The sequence below is a fragment of the Tursiops truncatus genome, chromosome 7 (assembly GCF_011762595.2).
Source record: "Tursiops truncatus isolate mTurTru1 chromosome 7, mTurTru1.mat.Y, whole genome shotgun sequence".
Classification (NCBI taxonomy): domain Eukaryota; kingdom Metazoa; phylum Chordata; class Mammalia; order Artiodactyla; family Delphinidae; genus Tursiops; species Tursiops truncatus.
In genome coordinates, this window is record NC_047040.1 from 20,904,034 (window position 1) to 20,924,790 (window position 20,757).

Here is a 20,757-nt window from a genome sequence, read left to right on the forward strand (position 1 = left end):
GTGTAGTATTATGTCATCTGCAGACAGTGACAGTTTTATTCCTTCTTTTCCAATTTGGATTCCTTTTATTTCTTTTTCTTATCTGATTGCCATGGCTAGGACTTCCAAAACTATGTTGAATAATAGTGGTGGCACAGTGGTTAAGAATCCACCTGCCAATGCAGGGACACGGGTTCAAGCCCTGGTCTGGGAACATCCCACATGCCATGGAGCAACTAAGCCCATGTGCCACAACTACTGAGCCTGCACTCTAGAGCCTGTGAGCCACAACTGCTGAGCCCATGTGCCACAGCTACTGAAGCCTGCTTGCCTAGAGCCCAAGCTCCACAACAAGAGAAGCCACCACAATGAGAAGCCCGTGCACTGCAACGAAGACCCAACACAGCCAAAAAAAAAAAAAAAAAAAAAAATAGTGGCAAGAGTGGACATCCTTATCTTGTTCCTCATCTTAGAGGAAATGCTTTCAGTTTTTCACCATTGAGAATGATGTTTGCTGTGGGTTTGTCATATATGGCCTTTATTATGTTGAAGTAGGTTCCCTCTATGCCCACTTTCTGGAGAGTTTTTATCATAAATCGGTGTTGAATTTTGTCAAAAGATTTTTCTGCATCTATTGAGATGATCATATGGTTTTTATTCTTCAATTTGTTAATATGGTGTATCACATTGATTGATTTGTGTATATTGAAGAATCCTTGCATCCCTGAGATAAATCCCACTTGATCATGGTGTATTTTTTTAATGTTGTTGGATTCTGTTTGCTAGTATTTTATTGAGGATTTTTTGCATCTATATTTATCAGTAATATTGGTCTGTAATTTTCTTTTTTTGTAGTATCTTTGTCTGGTTTTGCCATCAGGGTGATAGTGGCCTCATGGAATGAGTTTGGGAGTGTTCCTTCCTCTGCAATTTTTTGGAGGAGTTTGAGAAGGATGGGTGTTAGCCCTTCGCTAAATGTTTGATAGAATTCACCTGTGAAACCATCTGATCCTGGACTTTTGTTTGTTGGAAGATTTTTAATCACAGTTTCAATTTCATTACTTGCAACTGGTCTGTTTATATTTTCTATTTCTTCTTGGTTCAGTCTTGGAAGATTATACCTTTCTAAGAATTTGTCCATTTCTTCCAGGTTGTCCATTTTATTGGCATAGAGTTGCTTGTAGTAGACTCTTAGGATGCTTTGTATTTCTGTGGTGTCCTTTGCAACTTCTCCTTTTTCATTTCTAATTTTATTGATTTGAGTCCTCTCCTTTTTCTTGATGAGTCTGGCTAAAGGTTATCAATTTTGTTTATCTTCTCAAAGAATAAGCTTTTAGATTTATTGATCTTTGCTATTGTTTTCTTTGTTTCTATTTCATTTATTTCTGCTCTGACCTTTATGATTTCTTTCCTTCTACTAACTTTGGGTTTTGTTTGTTCTTCTTTCTCTAGTTCCTTTAGGTGTAAGGTTAGATTGTTTATTTGAGATTTTTCTTGTTTCTTGAGGTAGGCGTGTATAGCTATAAACTTCCCTCTTAGAACTGCCTTTGCTGCATCCCATAGGTTTTGGATCAGTGTGTTTACATTGTAACTTGTCTCTAGGTATTTTTTGATTTCCTCTTTGATTTCTTCAGTGATTTCTTGGTTATTTAGTAATGTATTGTTTAGCCTCCATGTGTTTGTGTTTTTTACATTTTTTTCCCTATAATTGATTGCTAATCTCATAGTGTTGTGGTTGGAAAAGATGCTTGAAATGATTTCAGTTTTCTTAAATTTACCGAGACTTGATTTGTGACCCACTATGTGATCTATCCTGGAGAATGTTCCATGTGCACTTGAGAAGAAAGTGTAATCTGCTGTTTTTGGATGGAATGTCCTACAAATATCAATTAAATCTGTCTGGTCTATTGTGTCATTTAACACTTGTGTTTTATTAATTTTCTGTCTGGATGATCTGTCCATTGGTGTACGTGAGGTGTTAAAAGTCCCCCACTATTATTGTGTTACTGTCGATTTCCTCTTTTATAGCTGTTAGCAGTTGCCTTATGTATTGAGGTGCTCCTATGTTGAGTGCATATATAATTGTTATATCTTCTTCTTGGATTGATCCCTTGATCATTATGTAGTGTCTTTCCTTGGCTCTTGTAACATTCTTTATTTTAAAGTCTATTTTATCTGATATGAGTGTTGCTACTCCAGCTTTCTTTTGATTTCCATTTGCATGGAATATCTTTTTCCATCCCCTCACTTTCAGTCTGTATGTGTCCCTAGTTCTGAAGTGGGTCTCCTGTAGACAGCGTATATACGGGTCTTGTTTTTGTAACCATTCAGTGAGCCTGTGTCTTTTGGCTGGAGCATTTAATCCATTCACATTTAAGGTAATTATCAATATGTATCTTCCTATTACCATTTATTAATTGTTATGGGTTTGGTTTTTTTTTGTTTTTTTGCAGTACGCGGGCCTCTCACTGTTGTGGCCTCTCCTGTTGTGGAGCACAGGCTCCAGACGCGCAGGCTCAGTGGCCTGGCTCACAGGCCTAGCCGCTCCGTGGCATGTGGGATCTTCCCGGACCGGGGCACGAACCCGTGTCCCCTGCATCGGCAGGCGGACTCTCAACCACTGCGCCACCAGGGAAGCCCTGATCCTTCATTTTTAAAAATACTCTTTGGAAATAAAGAAGGATCAAATTAGTAATACTAATACAACACATATGTGCCCTGTGTTACATTTCTATTGGACGGAGCTGCTCTAAGCCAGGGGTTAGCAAACTATGATCTGTGGGCCAAAGCCTGCTCTCTGCCTGTTTTTGTATGGCCTGTGAGCCAAGTACAGTTTTTATGTTTTTAAATGGTTGAAAATAATAGTCATTTGCGACACATGAAAATTATGAGAAGCTCAAAATTGTGTCCATAACAGAATTTTATTGGAAAAGAGCCACAGTCACTTGTTCTGGATTATCTAATGGTTGATTTTGCACCACAGAAGCAGAGCTGAGTAGTTCCAACACAGACATCCTGGCTCATAAAGCCCAAAGTAAGTACTATCTGGCTATTTATAGAAAAAGCTTGTCAACCCCTGCTCTAAACCCTCAGCTTACTGTATTTTTTTCATAGAACATAGAACTATTGCCTCTCCTGTTACATGGTAACTTTGGCAAAGGCGTGTACTTTCTTCTCTTCTTTGGTGATTTGCTGCCAGCACCTAGAGAACAGCGCCTGGCACACATGAGGTGCTCTATAAATATTTGTTGAATCAATACATTTTACAAATCTAGATTTCGGGTCCTGTGTAGGAAGCACCTCGTTAATTAAAGAACATGAATCACCACTACTACAGCCTACTGTCTGTTTCTCAGTAGGTTAAGCTAAGGTTAATTAAGACCCAAGCAAACCCACACATAATGAAAGGAAATGCTGACACATGCCTGGGAACCCGCCGGGCTTGGAGACAGAGACCAACACTGTGGTAATGACCAGAGGAGCATAGCCTTTCCAAAACGGTGCCTCATTTTATTTTAATAAATTACATGATTTTGAATGCATTTTTGGCCCCTCTTACAGAGGAGAGGTGAAGCTGTCCCAGTTATCAAAAAATTCAAATCTGCTCTTCTTCAGCGGACTGCCTGTCAATGTGCTCTCGTCCAGTGTGTCTCCTGTGTCCTGGGAACCACTTCCTGGGTCAAATGACTCCGCTGCCTCCAGGAGCTCCATATCGCTTCCGTCTTCCTCAAAGGACTTCTGGAAAAAGTCATAGATCCTCTGCTGCTTTGGGTCCTTCACCAGAGGAAGAAAAGACAAAGACATCAGCACCCAGGCACCAACACTGACCCTCCCCCCACCACTGTGGGACCAGCTCAGTAAACTATCACTCAAGCAGCCTCACTGCCTTTGTGTCTGGCTTCTTAGCTTCTCTGCTGCTTGCTGGGTAAAGAAGGAAAAACAGAAAACGAACGGTTGTGAAAGCGACACAGGACCTGCTCTCACACTAATTTATGTTGGGAATGTTTTCTCCCTTCTAGCTTTACAAATCAGTATTTCAATATTGAAACAGCTCCCAAGCCTTTCTCCACTAAGAGGTTAGTTAGCCTGTAATTCAACTCCCGAATTGGTGTGTTCAGCCATGGCTTATACCTAATTCTCTGAGTGGTTATAAAACACACACTTAACATACTGATAAGTAGATACATGTACCTGATTCTGACTACCCTCAAGTTACAAACGATCAAAATGCCTTCCAACTGCATCTATGCATTGACAACGATGGTGTAGTGCGAAAATCACACCCAGCTGTTATGACCACGGCAGATGACGGGCTTGCTCTCACCCCTTTGCTGACCTCTCCTCTGTCTGAATTCCTAACCCTGGCCATCATTCAACCCAGAGGCACATATTCAGTATCTCCACTGACCTCCCACAGGTCCATAAAACTAAACCTGTCTAAAAACCACAACCATCTGTCATCTCACTCCTGCATCCCCAAAGCAGGTCCTGTTCCCTAGTTTTGATGGTCTCGCACTATTCTCATAGTACCCCTAGCTTGCAATCACCAGGGCATCCTGACTCCGGATCTCACCCATCAAACTGCATCAGGTTGGTTTCTCCGTCTGTTCCCTCCCAGATACTTCGCAGGCAGGCTCTTTTCTTGGGCCACATTGCTTTGTACCTGCCTGAATCTGAAATGGCTTCACTGCACTTCCCACCTCAGGCCTCTTCCCACGTCAACTGCTCACCGGTCTTTTCCAGGCTAATTTTTCCCTACAGACTATCCTCTAACAAGATTTTCCTGTCACATCGTTGGGCACCCCTGTGCCTACCTCATCAAGTCTAATGCTGCTTCCCTGGCTTTCCAGGCCCTTTGGAGTCAGGTCTCAACCTAACTGGCCACTATTTCTTTGCTTTCACAGAAGCCCTCCACACTAGCGAAGTTCTTGAAAACTGATCCTGCAAGGACTTTAGATTATTCAATAATCTGTACCCTACATTCTCTCGCCTTTCAGGATCCTAGCTATTCAGATGGGAAGTGACATTAAAGGTCATTAAGGTCAGCCCCACACCAGCCGCATGTCCTCCTCTGTGATATCAGCTTTTGTCTGAGCAACTGCAAGGTCGAGGAAATGCCGCCCACGAGGCAGCCTACTCCAGGTAGAAACAGCTGTCCATGTGCATTTGAGGACGTGATGGCAACGCTATGTGCTAACTTGGAGCACGCATAATTAAAGGGAAGCAAGTTCCAAGATCAGACAGTATTTCACTTCCCTTCCCAGCAGGCAGGCAGACATGACCTCTTCTGCTTTTGGCTCCTATACAGGAGGCAACACTTTCTTTTCCTAATAGTTGATACAGTTTTCAGCCCTATTTTAATTTTTTTAAGTGATATAATTATTAATCAAAATAAATATTGATAAACTCCATTTGTACTTTAGGCAGAAATTCTTTTTTTTTTATTAATTTATTTTTGGCTGCATCGGGTCTTTGTTGCTGTACGTGGGCTTTCTCTAGTCGCGGAGAGCGGGGGCTACTCTTTGTTGTGGTGCGCGGGCTTCTCGTTGCGGTGGCTTCCCTTGTGGTGGAGCACGGGCTCTAGGCGCACAGGCTTCAGGAGTTGCGGCTCGTGGGCTCTAGAGCACAGGCTCAGTTAGTTGTGGCTCGTGGGCTCCAGAGCACAGGCTCAGTTAGTTGTGGCGCACAGGCTCAGTAGTTGGGGCTCGCGGGCTGTAGAGCACAAGCTCAGTAGTTGTGGCGCACGGGCTTAGTTGCTCTGCGGCATGTGGGATCCTCCCGAACCAGGGCTCGAACCCGTGTCCCCTGCACTGGCAGGCAGATTCTGCGCCACCAGGGAAGTCCCTAGGCAGAAATTCCTAACTCATTCAAAGCAACTGAGGGTCAGGCCAGTATAAATAAATGAGTTATAAATAAACCTATTCTTATTAGTTGAGAAGACTTTAAAAATAAGGCTTTTTTTTTCAAAGGGCACATAACAACCAAGGCTCTGTCAAAACAGTCAGCATTCAACTGAATTAGACAGTTCTTCAAAAAGTTTAAAAGGAAGGTTGTCTTAAAATTGGCTTATTAATTATAAGGATAGTTTATACCCTGTGTTTAAAAATATGATCTCCCCTGAGTCTTATTTATCCCAATAATTACATTACGAAGAAAGAATTTAGTTGCAAGCAAATGTAAATGAAAGATTATATCCTCAGACAAGTCTTAGCATCACCTACAAGATCGTGTCGACCTGACAGCTTCTGATGCTCGGCAATTCCACAGGAGGGAGGCGGCATGTCAGCTTCCTGAAGCGCAGGGCCGCCTTTCTACACGAGGCTCAGACCTCTGTCCATGCTCTCGTTAGAAATACCCCCCAGGGGTTGCCCTCCATCAGGCAGGACCTCCCGAGTTCTCACCCTCCTTGTCAACCACCCGAGCAGGTGAAAGAAGACCAGCCTTTGGGAGTCTTTGCACCTCTGGCTCCTCTACCTTGCTTCACTGAAATGGAGGGGGAAGGGCTGTGGCAGCCATGGGGCTGGAGAGCTAGGCCAGGGCAGGCCTGCTGGGCCCTGGGCTGCCCTCTCCAGAGGCAAACAGGCCTCCTCTCAGCACCTCTGACAAGGCCCCACCTGGTCACGGAAGGATGCTCACCAGCCTCTTACTCTCCTTGACAGTAAGAGGGGCCGTCGCACAGGGAATGCTGGCTGAGTCTGGAAGCCTTCCGCCTGGGCTGGCTTCAAGTGACCCATGACTGCGGGAGAGTCTTGCTGCTCCGCAAGCCTCTGCTCACCCCTTTATAAAATGGGGAGTCACTGAGGATAAGGTGCAGCAACAGAGGGGAAAATATGCTACACAGAAGCAACAGCCTATGTGAAACACTCCCCATTCCACGCTGGGGATGTGTTTGGGTGCTGTTGCTATGTGCTTCTTGCAACAATTCAGCTGTTGCCATGGGGCGTTTTCTGTCCGTTTCTAATGGCCTGATGGAAGAGGCAGCATTTGGAGGCCGTGGTTTTTGAGGAGGGCATGTCAGAAGCAGCAGGAGTTAATGCCAGCACTTCTCCATAAACAGACGCACACACACAGATTGACCCGAGAACGAATGCAACCATCATTTTAGCTCCCCAGCTGGGGGAGGTCCCCAGGAGTGATTCACACCTTCCCGCTCAGGACCTCTGGACACCCCAGTGGCAGGGAGCCACATGCTGGTGTTACCTTGTAGAAATAATCTGCGGCTTCTGTCATTTCTGAAAAATTGGTCTCAGAAAGCCCGGCTTCACCCAGAACTTTAATCTTCTCTTGAATCAGGGGCCTGTTGGGGAGAAATGAGCTGCAGTGGAAACAACCTGCACAGAACCAGCAGACTGATTATAGCGAGACCAGCCCCTGTCCTTATGAGACACGCTCACTGTTTCACATCTCTCCATCTCTTCAGGCACAAACGCCCATCCTGAAATACTGACCTCCTCTCTATTGTAAACCAACCAAGTCAGGGCTCACATCGTCAGGCTCAAAATTCTTTCTACTGGAAGATGTGTAGGAAATAAATGCTACTGCAACAAAAATTTGAACCTGGCACTGTTATGAGCTGCTCAGTTAACAAATCCATTAACAGAAAGGGAAGTAGGGGCAACCCACACGCAAAATAAAGGTAAGATGCCTTAGTCATAATGCTGGAAACAGAGATAGGTAGTGGAAACCAATAAGATAATCAAGAAACAATATGAGGAAGGAGGAAATGGAACTGGGGAGGGAGCATTTGGGGAGTTTTTGCCTAAGTGATGGACATGAAACCCCAGAGTTAAAAATCTGACCCCATCTCTGCTAAGGAAGCACTACACAGCCCAGGGTGAGCCACTTTCCCCCGCTGGCCCAGCAGCAGCACTCTAAGACGTGGCCTTACGGAACCAGCACACCTCCCAAGGGGCCAGGGGGGCAGTCTCCCTGACTCAGCAAACGCCTTCACATCTGGGAACAGAGTGTTTTACAAACAAAATTCCACCTACATTGCATCCCAATAAGTTCTCCTCCCTTGTCTCAGGTCAGTGGGAAGGAGCCACATCCCCTTATTCCTACAGGATTTCCTCATGCCTCCTGCAGCCACCAGTTAACACTATGCAGGAGGTCAAACTGGGTCATGAGGAAAGGGGGAGCGCACTACTAGCAGGTCTCCTGTGTGGATCCCTGGAAACCTGCCCCAAAGCACAGGCTCTTAGGGAGCAAAGGAAATACGTCATCGGTGTCGACCCAACTGCCGGGCCAGCCAGGGGCCTCACCAAAGGTAGTCATCAGCCGTGCCTCTTGCCACCAGGTAGTGGATGCCCACAGAGCTCGACTGCCCGATGCGGTGCACCCGGTCCTCGGCCTGCATCAGCACCTGCGGGGCGGGGATCGGGACGCATGTCAGTCAAGGCTGGAAGCTGCTCAGCCCACCACAGCAGGTGGCCTCTTGCCCCGGAGCCTCACCACAACCCTTCCTCCTCACTGCGTGTCACGTGGCAGGGGGCCTGCAAGCCTCTGTCCACAAACGGTCTGTCATCTGACAAAAGGGAAAAGCAAGCACAATACTGGTCAGCAGGGGGGACCTCGATCTGCAGCTGGGTAGCTGTGGATGACCCTTCAGGGCCGGGCCAGCTGCTGGGCGCTGCAGAGGGAGAGCCAGCTTCAGCTCTGCCACCAGCTGTGACGAAGGAGACCCGGCACACTGCCACTCTTCCTCCATGGAATGAAAAGTTATCTTCTAAACAGATAGAGATACCGCGTCCAGGGAGAGGCCATATATGATCAGGGGGTAGGGTGGCTTTTTTATATGGTGGAAAAACCCTACAACGAATAATGAAAACCAAGAACATGGTTTCCACTATAAAATGCCTTCACGCTCTAAGCCCAGCCATCGTTACAGCCGTCGCCAACGTGTGGTCGATGAGAGCCACACCGGTCAGAACATCAGAAGGGAAAGAACTTCTTTCTGGGGTTGAGGAGAAAACTTTGAGTCCAAACAAATGTCTTCCACCTGCTGCCACAGCTGATCAGATAAGGCCAGTGGGCACCCTGGGCGTGTTCAGGGAATACCCACCGCAGTCGCCCTATTGTGGCCCCACAGGTAAAGTGGCTCCCGGGGGCGGTTGATAAAAAGGCGCTGAGGCTGGGAAGCCAGAGGCCTGAGGCCAGGGCTGCCACGTGCTCCCCTTAAGTGACAGCTGTGCTCTTGAGCTCTCTGTGCTCCAATTTCTTCCTGGAGACACGGATCATGAGACTCCTAAAACTTCAATCTTCCCATTGGTAATAAGATGGTCGATAAGCCTACTACTTAGCAGGTTGTTGTGAAGACCTAATAGCTGGCCAATGGATGTGTAAAGTATAAGCGTGTTTACCAGGCCTAACAGAAACAGAGGGAAGATGACGCAGGCACCAGGGACAGCGCACAGAAGCCCCACTCGCCATCCCCCCCCCCAATTGGCTCTCTCTGCCAGCAGGCAGGAGTACGCCCCTCACCCCTGGGTTCCAAAACAGCTCCGCGAACACCACCAGGTCAGCCGAGGAGAAGGTGAGGCCCATGTTGGCGGCGGTGATGGACAGCACGGCCACGGCGGGCCCCTCCGACAGCTGGAACTGCTGGCACAGGTCCTCACGGTCGGCCGAGGAGGTGGAGCCGTCGATGCGGATGCGCTTCACACGCTGCGGGAACAGGAGAGGGAAGCAAGGTGGGCGCAGGTGCGGGGCCTCGGCAGCACAGCTCCAGGGACACAGCCCCGCGCTGCTCTGGCTCCAAGCCGGGTGGAGCATCAAGCTCGCCACTCCGTACTGCTTTCCGAGCTTCCTTCCTGGTCTTTCCTTTCCTTTCATAATTGAAACTTGTGTTGAGATAACTGTAGGCTCGCATGTAGTTTAAGCAATAATACAGAGAAGGATTCCTCGTATGATTTGCCCAGTTTCCTCCACTGGGAATATCGGTAAAACTATAGCATAATATCACACCCAGGATACTGACTTTGATACAGTCCACTGACCTTATCCAGATTTCCCCAGTTTCACTTAAACTCCTGGGTGTGTGTGTTCTATACAACTTTATCTCGAACGTGGGTTTTCACGTATCTGCCTTCACAGTCGAGACAGTGAACAGTTCTAACCGCACAGGGATGCTCTGTAGCCCATTTAGAGCCCTGCCCGCCTCCCTCCTGCTTCCCCCTCACCCACCCAGTCCCTACTAATCTGTCTTATGATTTTTTTTTTTGCGGTACGCGGGCCTCTCACTGCTGTGGCCTCTCCCGTTGCGGAGCACAGGCTCCGGACGCGCAGGCTCAGCGGCCATGGCTCACGGGCCCAGCCGCTCCGCGGCATGTGGGATCTTCCCGGACCGGGGCACGAACCCGTGTCCCCTGCATCGGCAGGCAGACTCTCAACCACTGCGCCACCAGGGAAGCCCTGTCCTGCATTTCTAAAATGTTCCATTTCAGGAACATTTATAAATGGAGTCAAACACTGTGCAACCTTTGGGGCTGGGCTCTTTTCACTCAGCATCATCGCCCGGAGAGTCACCCCTGTCGTTGCACGTACAGTTGGTTCACACACACCTGTAGCTCATTCCTTCTCATTGCTGAGCAGTGTTCTGTGGCAGGGATGTACCATGGTTACCTATTCACCTTGGGCAGGACATGTGGGTTGGTTCCAGCTTTGCACTACTACAAATAAAGCTGCCCTGAACATTGGTGTACAAGTGAATGTAACTTTTCACTCCTCTGGGACAACTGCCCTGAAATCAACTGCTGAGTTGTATCTGATAGTTGCATGCTTAGCTCAGCTTATTTTCTTTAAAAAAACAATTTTTTATTTGCAATTAAAAATTTAATTTTAATATATATATATATTAAATGCCTTATAACCTTATGTAGTTATGTCTTGTTATTCACAGTAGTTATGTTCTATATAGTCATTATTATAAAATCTGAAGTAGCAAATCCTGAATAATTTCCCCTACGGGAAACACAGGATTAGGTTCCTGAGATCAGCTTATTTTAAGTGGCATTTATTGTTTTCTAATGATAAAGACAGACATTATGAGGAAAATAAATTACCAATCTATTTTTTCCCATCATTCTTTTCTCAATGTGTTTGCTACATCTTTTAAATAAAAAGTTCTATATCTTGCTTTTCTCTGACAAACATTATATCGTAAATAAACTAAATTATTAAAATGTTTTCTAAAACATGATTTCTAATGGCTGTGTAATAGTTTATTATGCAACAATAGTATACTTTAACCATTTATCTATTTCCTCACATTTGGGTGGGTTTCCACTGTCACTAAAAAAGGATGGGCTGTCTGCATGTCTCAACTAAGAAGTCCGCATGCTGCAACTAAAAGACCCCGCATGCTCCTACTAAAGATCCCACATGCCGCAACAAAGATCTCGCATGCTGCAACTAAGACCTAACGCAGCCAAAATAAAAAAAAAAAGGATGGGTTGGCAAATGTCCACCAACAGGTGAGTGGATAAAGTGTGGTACATGCATACAATGGAATATTACTCAGCAATAGAAAGGAATGAACTGTTGATACATGCAGTAACATGTATGAATCTCAAAATATGTTGAGTAAGAGAAATAAGATTAAAAAAAAGGAGTACACACTGTATGATCCTGTATGACTCCACATTTATATAAGGCTCCAAAAATGTGAACTCATCTACAGCCACAGAGAGCAGATCAGTGGTGGCCTGGAGATGGGAGGATGGGGAGAAACGGGGATTACAAAGGACAGGAGGAAACTTCCGGGGCTGACGGATATATTCACTACTGTGTGGCTGTTAGCAAGACTGGCGCCATCTTGGGCCCGTGCAGTTCCTCCTGTCCTTCCAGTGGCCTTACCTAGGGCTGTCCTGTAGTGAACCTCTTCTTTGTCATCTAGGGCTTCGTAGTTAATAGATACTGTTTAATGATCTTTGGGTCCAGGTGGCCTGTATGCTCGGTTAGTCTCCAGTGATGACAACCTTCACTGACGCACTCCTGATGCTCAGGAGACTAGTAACCCACCATAGATCTGGACTTAGGAATGCACTTCCTGTCTCCAAGCACACACCCCTATACTCTAGGTTAACTATAATTGTCCCAGTGGCTCCTCAGCATTGCGGAGTGCAGCGCAAATGCTCTGGATCACCATCCACCCAGGCCTACCCTCCATGTAAGTTACCCTTTAATAAATGGATCCACTGATGGTATGGAGCTGCCTGCCTTGTTTTCAGGTCTCAAGATACCTTCTCAGTTCAGTGGGCACTTTCTGTTCCTTCTGTGCAACAACTACCTCCACTCTTGCTCAACTGTATACTTCAAATATGTGCAGTTCATTGCATGGTAATTATACCTCAATAAAGCTATTAAAATAAAACATTTTAAAAGAGGGGTTGGGGGGCTTCCCTGGTGGCGCAATGGTTGAGAGTCCGCCTGCCGATGCAGGGGACACGGGTTCGTGCCCCGGTCCGGGAAGATCCCACATGCCGCGGAGCGGCTGGGCCCGTGAGCCATGGCCGCTGAGCCTGTGCATCCGGAGCCTGTGCTCCGCAACGGGAGAGGCCACAACAGAGAGAGGTCCACGTACCGCAAAATAATAAACAAACAAACAAATAAATAAATAAATAAATAAAAGATGGGTTAAAACAAACCTGTTCATGGTTCTACAAGCAAGAAACATTATTCGGAAAGTCGACAGAAATGTTTCCGGAAACCTTCACCTCATTTCTTTGCTCAGATCTGACCTTGGCCTGCTTAGCAGTCGACACACAAACAAGAAAAGCATCCTGTGCTGAATTTCAAAGGGAGCTTACCTTCCTCTCCAGCTCATTAGTAACTGCATCCAAAACCACCTTATGGTGTGCAAACACTAGAAACTTCTCTCTTCCACTTTCCAGTAGGTCCAGGATATATTCACTGCATTTGACAATGACAACACAATAAATTAAACACATACGCAATCCAGCTGAGATTAATTACTGAAAAGTGCATCTGTAGCAGATACCTTCTGGGAACCTGCCTCCCCAGCTCATTCTCTCCCTCCTCTGAGAGCTGACCTCTCCCCCTTGCCCTCAGGAACTGTGGGGAAGTCATCTTCCGCCATATGCAGAAAGAGTTCTTCCATACTTTTTAGTCATCTCCCAAACCCAAATAAATCAAAGTATCCTTATGTTTTACGTGTCTCTGATAGGTTACTGAAACATTCTTATTATTACCTGGGATCATACAAGATAATTAACAGTTTGCACTTTGGCTGCTACTATCATTATAATGTGTTTTCAATAAAAATTGAAGTGTTGTTTACAGATCTGAAAATGCCTGGGCAGGGACTGAGGGATTCTTGACAGTAATAAATTTCTGGCAATGTAGAATTGAGACGTAAGTAACAATACTGAAGAGACGTCAGGGATCGCCCTCCAGCTCCCTCCCACATCAGACTGCAAACCACAGGGCCAGCAGTTAAGGCAGTGGTATAAGTGAATTCTTTTTTCCAAGGCCAAGGAATATGGGTGAAAAGGCCTTGTTTACATGGTCTTCATTCTGCTTTTAATTTACTTCTCTCCTCCATCCACTGTGTTTTTTCTTGACTTTCTGCTCCTTATCTTTAGCTGTGGCCTTAAAGGAAGGCAGCGACCCCCAGGAGCTGTAGGGAGGAGAGTCACCCAGCGGGCAGATCCCAAGCTTGCCCTGGCACTCGCGCCCTGCAGAGGGTTCCCAGTCCCAGAACAGGTCACCGGTGGCTCCTGCACGGGTGGCGGGAAGGTCAGCTTCCTCTGACAGGACACAAGGAGCCCTCGCTCTGCCTGAGGCCATCCCCACACGTGGGTGTGTGTCTGGGCAAAGAACAGACATTGCTCTCCTTGGAGAAGGACAAATCTCCAAGGTTTCCTATTACAGTACAGGCAGGTGGGGAAAAGGGAAGCGGACTCTCTTCTAAACGTCTAAGAATTTTTTCAAACAACACTATGACCAACTACGGTATGGATTTGAGTTCAATTTGTGAATTGTTGGTACTAATAGAATCTACTTTAATTAGTTTGAGAGACATAAAATTTGCCATGATATAAGCAAAAAAGTTAACTGCTACAGCATCAGAAAGTCACAAGGCCATAAAATCAACTTGGCCAGCCATAAACACCACGGCCCCCAGTTTTCCTGATGCCTCTCATCGTCTACATCTCAGACGTGGTATTGCTGCTCTGCGCTTCCTCGCGTCCCTGAGCTACCGAGCGGGAAATGTCTGCCGACCACAATAACCTTCGCTGTATATTGAAAGATGTCCATTAAAATGAAAACGAACAACAGCGAAAATGGGAAGTAAAGCAACTATCAGAGGAAACTGGGGTTTTAAGATTTATAATCTAATTTCCACTTACTAGCTGTATGATCCTGAAGTTTAGAGATTTACGTTAGATTTACTCAGTTTCTGCATTTTAACTTTATTCTACTGATCTCACGAGGAGTCTATAAATGTGACATGAGTTAACAGATGTCAAAACTGTTGGAAACTATAAATCACTATATAATTTATCATGGAATTTTGAAAAAGTATGTATAAGGTATGTTATGATTTGAATGTTTGTGTCCCTGCCCCCCAGTTCATATGCTGAAATCCGAACCCCCAATGTGGGGCCTATGGGAGGAGATGGTGTTATTGTTCTTATAAAAGAGACCCCAGAAAGCACCCTTCCCCTTCCACTATGCAAGGACACAGCGAGAAGAGGGCTGTCTACGAGCCAGGAAGAGAACTGTCACCAGACTCTGACTCCGCCAGCGCCTTGAACTTGGACTTCCCAGCCTCTAGGACTGTGAGAAATACATGTTTGTTGTTTAAGGTGCACAGCCTACAATATTTTTGTCATAGCAGCATGAATGGAGTAAGACAAGGTATTACCGAAGTTTATTTATAAGGTGGAAAATGGTTAGATTTAAAATTCCTAAGGGAAATGGATGGCTCTGGGCCCAGCACTCAATGGATCCTGGATTTTGTAGGTCACAAGCTGAGACAGCGAGGGAAGGGGCTCACACCCATGCCATGTGTTATTCAGCAGCACATGAGAAATGTCAGTGGAGGCAATTCAGATTAGTGTCTGAGAGAGAAGTTTCCAGGCCATAAAAACCACATCTGGAGTTCACTGGTCTCTTAAACAGTACCATAAATGAAAAGGGCAGTGCCCAGAGGGTGAAGGAGAGCTGCCCGACATTCAGGAGTCTTTGCGGAGAGTCTGTGATTTGAACAATGCAGCGAACTCACTCTCCAACCACATTTAAGGGTGCAGAGGGAGAGGCCGGTGAGGCTGGGAGATGCAGAGGCTGAGTGAGAGGGCAGGGCAGGCTGTAGGTCTCCATTTATCCATGGATCTCGGTCCCCACAGCCAATCTGGGACCGCTCAACCCACGCTAAGTTCATTTCATTGTAATTGAATCACTTGGACCATTACCCTGCCTGAGTCTCACACAAATGTTAAACAGTAAAAAATTAGGCAAGCTGCATGTCGTTAGACTTGCTTCAAGTTTCTATCTCAGTGATATGTGAAGAGCAGTGGGTTTTTCTTTCTTTAGCCAAGGCAGACAATTGAGATTTTTTTCTTTCAAGTCAGTGAATAATTTTAAGAACAGAAATTATTACACCAGCTTTAGTTGAGAAGACAGAAGGAGACCAAGTGTGACAACAGCCACTTGCCCGTATCTTTTGAACAAACGATGGTATTCACCTTCTTTCTTATTTAGGTAAATGACAGCTGAAACATGATGTCTTTGGAGACGACCAGAGAATCTCTGTAAGGCAGCTTCCTGGTCTTCTGTGAAACCCCTAATTTTTTTCCTACAGGCAAGTGACCACAGTTCTCGTAGCAAGAGGAAAACTTCCCTTCAGTGTTTGGGTCACCCAACCCTGCTCATAAGTGGCTCCAGCTCCAGCTCACTTGGGTTAAGACGGGATCTCGCAGGGACCCCAAGCACATCCTGGCAGGGCTCCAGCGACAAGCCTACTTATGCCTCCTGGGTGATGGTGCCCTAAACTTTATATTCAAGGCAACTACCATTCAAATCGCTAATCACTTTTTACAGAGCAATAAAACCATGCTGACGGACTAAGATAACAGGTATTTCTTTTTAAAAAAGAGAGAGAGAGAGAAGTCGACACTTGGTGTTCACTTACATGACAGATGGGATTTTAGCTTCAGCTGTTCTGTTGAAGAAGAGAATAAGGGCTTCTTTCTGCTGCTGTTTCTGTGGAAGGAGAAATCGAGGGTTTGAAGTCTCCCACTCTGAGAACTCCGTGACATGCTGACATAATCATCACCACCAAGAGCTTCACAAATCCCAACATCCATCGCCAGAGCCGAGGCCCTGACTTACTCACTCGCTTTAGCCACGCCACAGACACTGTCTGCACTCTGGTTTTGTACTGGGAGACAGAGTAACATTACAGATGTTCTGCCACCCTTCGAGAACTGTTGTGAGAATCCAATGAGGCAAGGAACATGCAAGCTCTTTGGAAGGGCATTGCAGGTAGTGCTTCACCATCCATGCCAAGCTCATGTGCTCAGCGGGAAGGCAGCCCTGCTAAGCACACCTATTTACTATAGGTATTACAGCCTGGTGACAACTTACACATGACAGTGGCCCACGATGTTCCCCCACCCCTTTCCTTCTGCCAACTTGTGTCCATACCCAACTGACTAAGCTCACCTCTAAGACTTACTGAATCATTTCCAACTGACCCCAACTAGTCTATTCTAGTAACATCTCAAAATGTTATTCACATGTTTCTGGCCTGTGTGCACAGAAGGTAATTGACTTCCCTCAAGAGGAAACGGTATTTTCTTTATAGTTTGCATCTAAATAAATCCCTGTAAAGAATGCTAACCCAGGAGTGCTTAGCCAGTTTCACAACAATATGAGATAACATTTACCATTACTCTTGGGTTCCCAGAGAGGACAGATACTCTTACCATCCTTGGTGGGGCAGCCATCCCCTTCCACTAGCCAGCATGGGTTTATAGATGCTCCTACATTTTGGGCCTGGGCCCTGTGAGGCCAGTGATTGACATGGCAGCTTCCTCATGGAACAAAGAAGTGACCCAACAGTAAAAACACCTATGGCCCTGAACTCATTAATAACTCAGGAAAGCAGCCACAGCTGGACTGACTGTACCTTAAACTACACACACCACAGATGGTGAGAAAAGCTACCTGGTCAAAATCGTTTTTTGGCTTTAAATAGCATCTCTCCTCTAGGCCTTGACAAGAAAGGAGAAAGAGACCCAGGAACCACAGGAATCCGTAGGGGCACTGACGGGATCCATTTCATTTTCTACATGAGTCGCGGCAGTGGTGGGCACCGTCCCTCCTATTTTGTGGCAGCAGTTCAATTAAACAACGCTAACCTCCTGGGAACTCACATTGAAGATGTGATTCTGTGTGTGTGTCTTAACTTGTTTCTCAGCCCCAGGCCCAGTCAGGATTCTGATGAGGCTCTGGACACACACACTTTTCGCGTGTGGCCCATGGAGTCCGTTCGTATCTCTCAAAGGGTCCCCTGCAGTAGGTTAGGCCCTCCAACCACCGAACGCGTCCCTAGTAGGATATGCTGAAGGGACAGTGTCAGGCTCCCATCTGACGACCTCACCCGCAGCGTGTACGCCTCAAGGAGACTGCACCCTACCCGTTCTCAGTCCGCAATTAAACTCCTGTTCCTTCAGAGACTCTTGTCAGGTCCTTCCCTCCCACCCACACTCAGGCCACACTTGCTCTTAGAAAGGGAGAGAGCAAAACAGATGGAGAGATGGTGAAAGCACTTTCAGAAACCCCGCCCCAAGATTTAACAGGCAGAGCCAATGTGGGTGTGAGAAAACAAACATCATTATTACACACAGCTTGGGAGATGGGACCCTGGGCTAATAACCCTTTTGGGGCTGTTATCCATAGGTACCAAAAGTCTTCAAAATATGCCCATGCCCTGTGATGCAGCAACTCACTCCTACAATTTACCCTCAGGATAGAATTGGAGGTACACAAATTCAGATGTAAACTGCTTTTTCAGCGTAGTGTTACTTAGTATACTGAACAATTGAACTAACTTCAATGTCCAACTACAAATGACTGGCAAAATTACAATATAGCCAGGCGAGAAAACATCATGCAGTCTTCAAATGTTATGTTTTAGAAGAACAACAACAACATGGAAAAGGGTACAGATAGTTTTGTAGCTTGCTTTCTTCCCCACTTGATGTATCTTTATAAGATCCCAATTCTGCTTTTAAAATACATATGTTGCTTATTATGTACATAAGTTATAATATATAGAGAGAGATAAATAATATATATTTTAAAGCAAAAAACACATAAATTTTATAGAAAAAATACCAAAATGATATATGCCGAAATTATGTAATATAAATAGATGGGTTAATCTTTTTTTTTTTTTTTTTTTTTGCGGTACGCGGGCCTCTCACTGTTGTGGCCTCTCCCGTTGCGGAGCACAGGTTCCAGACATGCAGGCTCAGCGGCCATGGCTCACGGGCCCAGCCGCTCCGCGGCATGTGGGATCTTCCCGGACCAGGGCACGAGCCTGTGTCCCCTGCATTGGCAGACGGACTCTCAACCACTGCGCCACCAGGGAGGCCCTCTATTGTATTTTTAGTGTGGGAGAAATCAATAGTTTTATCTTAAAAAAAAAAAGCTCCTCAAACTGATAGACATAATACTAGCCCATTAACTATCTTATTACTTCTTTTGTCAGCCATGGACTGGGAAATTTTAAATAACCTGCATTCTTTGTTCCTGCTTCTTAGATTTTTATTAAATTAGATCCACTGGGTTCTGAATTTATTTTTCTATGTTGGAATCTAAGTGGATTGTCAAACGGCAGAAAGGTGAGCTGATACTGTCACCAGGAAGTCTGCATGGACCAGTTCCATTTTTCTGTTCCTGGTCTTGCTGATCAAAAAAACGGCTTTAGACAAAAGATGATTAGAGTCAGCTTTTCTTAGCCTGTGAACAGCTATCTATTATTTTGGCTGAAAATGAGAAAAAGATTTCACTGTACATTATGTTTTATAAATTGGCCGCTTCACCTTGGCTTCTGTGATTTAAAGCTTTTTAAAAAATGTCTTCCTCCAGATGGGAAGGTGTGAGGGAACAAAGAAAGAAATCACTTTTTGACAGGCTAGCAGTGCTTTGCTGGAACCACCATGATGTGTAAAATTGCAGGGAAACTTGGGGCTACAGAGTCACTATAAAAATGGTGGTGGGGGGGTCCTTTCTATAGATTCACAGACTAAAACCACAAAACCATGATTCTCCATTTTAACACTTTCAGTTCAGGATTTCACAGCCAGTCAGGGCTTGGAAGGCATGTTGATGGCCATCTGGCCCAAGCCCCGGCTGACACTGGCTCCCCTTCCTGGGTTAAGCTGGCAGGAGGGTGCTCCCAGTCAGAGCCACGGTTTGTACATGCATCAAATCTGGGGCTTTACAGTAAGAAAGGTTCTGATGTTCTACAGGGTCATGCTCATAAATTCATTTGCTACTTGGATTTTCCATTATAAAAATTAATTTACATTAAGGAACACAAAAGAAAAGCAAATTTTCAAGAATTTGTCTTATTATCTAAAAGAATTTAGCATGTGGCTTGAGCATCATATGCTGAAGGCAACCTGTATCTATTCAATTTCTCTCTCTTAGGGACAAACCTAAATTTCCCAAGATACCAAGGAAGCACATAGCAATTCTCCAGCACTGGACTGGGAAGAACTCAAGGCCCCTTCTCCACTGGATTCTTGAAGAATTACACTGCAATTTAGGGTTTGTTTTCACAATCTGCAAAATAGTGTTAAGACTCTGGGCTGTAGAAGCAGAGACAACAATCACACACAACAGGCAGGACTCAGAGCAACTGTCCCAAGTCCTTCATACTTTTCCAGCACCAAGCCTATGAGGTAGGTCGTGGCTCCCCTTTTTAGGGAAGAAAGTATCTACAAATCCCAAAGAATTTAAGGGACTTGCATAGCTACGGGGAGTTATAAACACCCAATATTCCTGATTTCCATGGCTCAGCCTAGTCAATTTCACATCACTATTGATAAACTCAGAAATCAAACTTGCAGGTTACATATGAAATCATCTTTGGAAAGAGCCACTCACCTAACTGTGTACATTGGCGGAAAGTTTAAAAAATGCTTTCAAACCTTGCTGCACTAAGTTCAAAATTCCCATACGTCTTTTTAGCCATACTGCCTCTTGACCACTTAACGTGACTTCCTCCTCAATTCTAATGCCCACAGACCGTTTTGTCAGTTGTCTACACTGGCTGCTCTCCACCACCTGGTTCAGGAGATGGACTGGGTACAGGTGAGGGTGTCCTCTGGGGACTCCCACAAAATACTAATAGACTTTCTTCCATCACACACGCAAGGAACTAAAACATAGCATTTTATAAACATTCAGACCTCTGCATCTAAAAAGATCACACATCTGAATTTTTCCCATTAATATTACATACGCTATACATGTTCCTTGGTTTCCTTGTCTGGTGGAGTTCACTGGTGGGCAAAAGTTAGTAGACATTAAAGGTGTAAGAAAGTTCTAAGAAAAAACTAAAATTGAGAAAATATTTTTATTCACTGCCTTTTTTTCTCTAGAAATCAGAAAAAGACACCAATGCTGATTTTAGCAACAGAACACCCCGGTTCTGCTCATGGTTCCACTGAAATATAATTTGAGAACCACTGGTCTGTATGTCCACGTCAACGTTAAGGAACTTCACTTGAAAACTCCACG

General features: G+C 45.3%; 1 protein-coding gene across 7 annotated transcripts in view; it reads right to left on the reverse strand.

Moving 5' to 3' along the window:
* Positions 1 to 3,465: 3,465 nt before the first annotated feature.
* Positions 3,466 to 20,757, reverse strand: part of SMARCAL1 (SNF2 related chromatin remodeling annealing helicase 1) — a 51,906-nt gene continuing 34,614 nt past the window's right edge. For 4 of the 7 annotated variants that reach the window (XM_033859798.2, XM_019938957.2, XM_019938955.2 and 1 more), the window contains 6 exons: positions 16,133 to 16,203; positions 12,786 to 12,888; positions 9,460 to 9,642; positions 8,241 to 8,341; positions 7,180 to 7,276; positions 3,466 to 3,753 (listed from right to left, as the gene is read on the reverse strand). In XM_033859798.2, coding sequence (XP_033715689.1) covers positions 3,535 to 3,753; positions 7,180 to 7,276; positions 8,241 to 8,341; positions 9,460 to 9,642; positions 12,786 to 12,888; positions 16,133 to 16,203 — 774 coding nt within the window. In that variant the 3' untranslated portion in view covers positions 3,466 to 3,534. Of the gene's footprint in view, positions 3,754 to 7,179; positions 7,277 to 8,240; positions 8,504 to 9,459; positions 9,643 to 12,785; positions 12,889 to 16,132; positions 16,204 to 20,757 lie in introns of those variants that run through there. The other 3 variants (XM_019938956.3, XR_012332984.1, XR_002177074.2) reach the window with 3 other exon arrangements.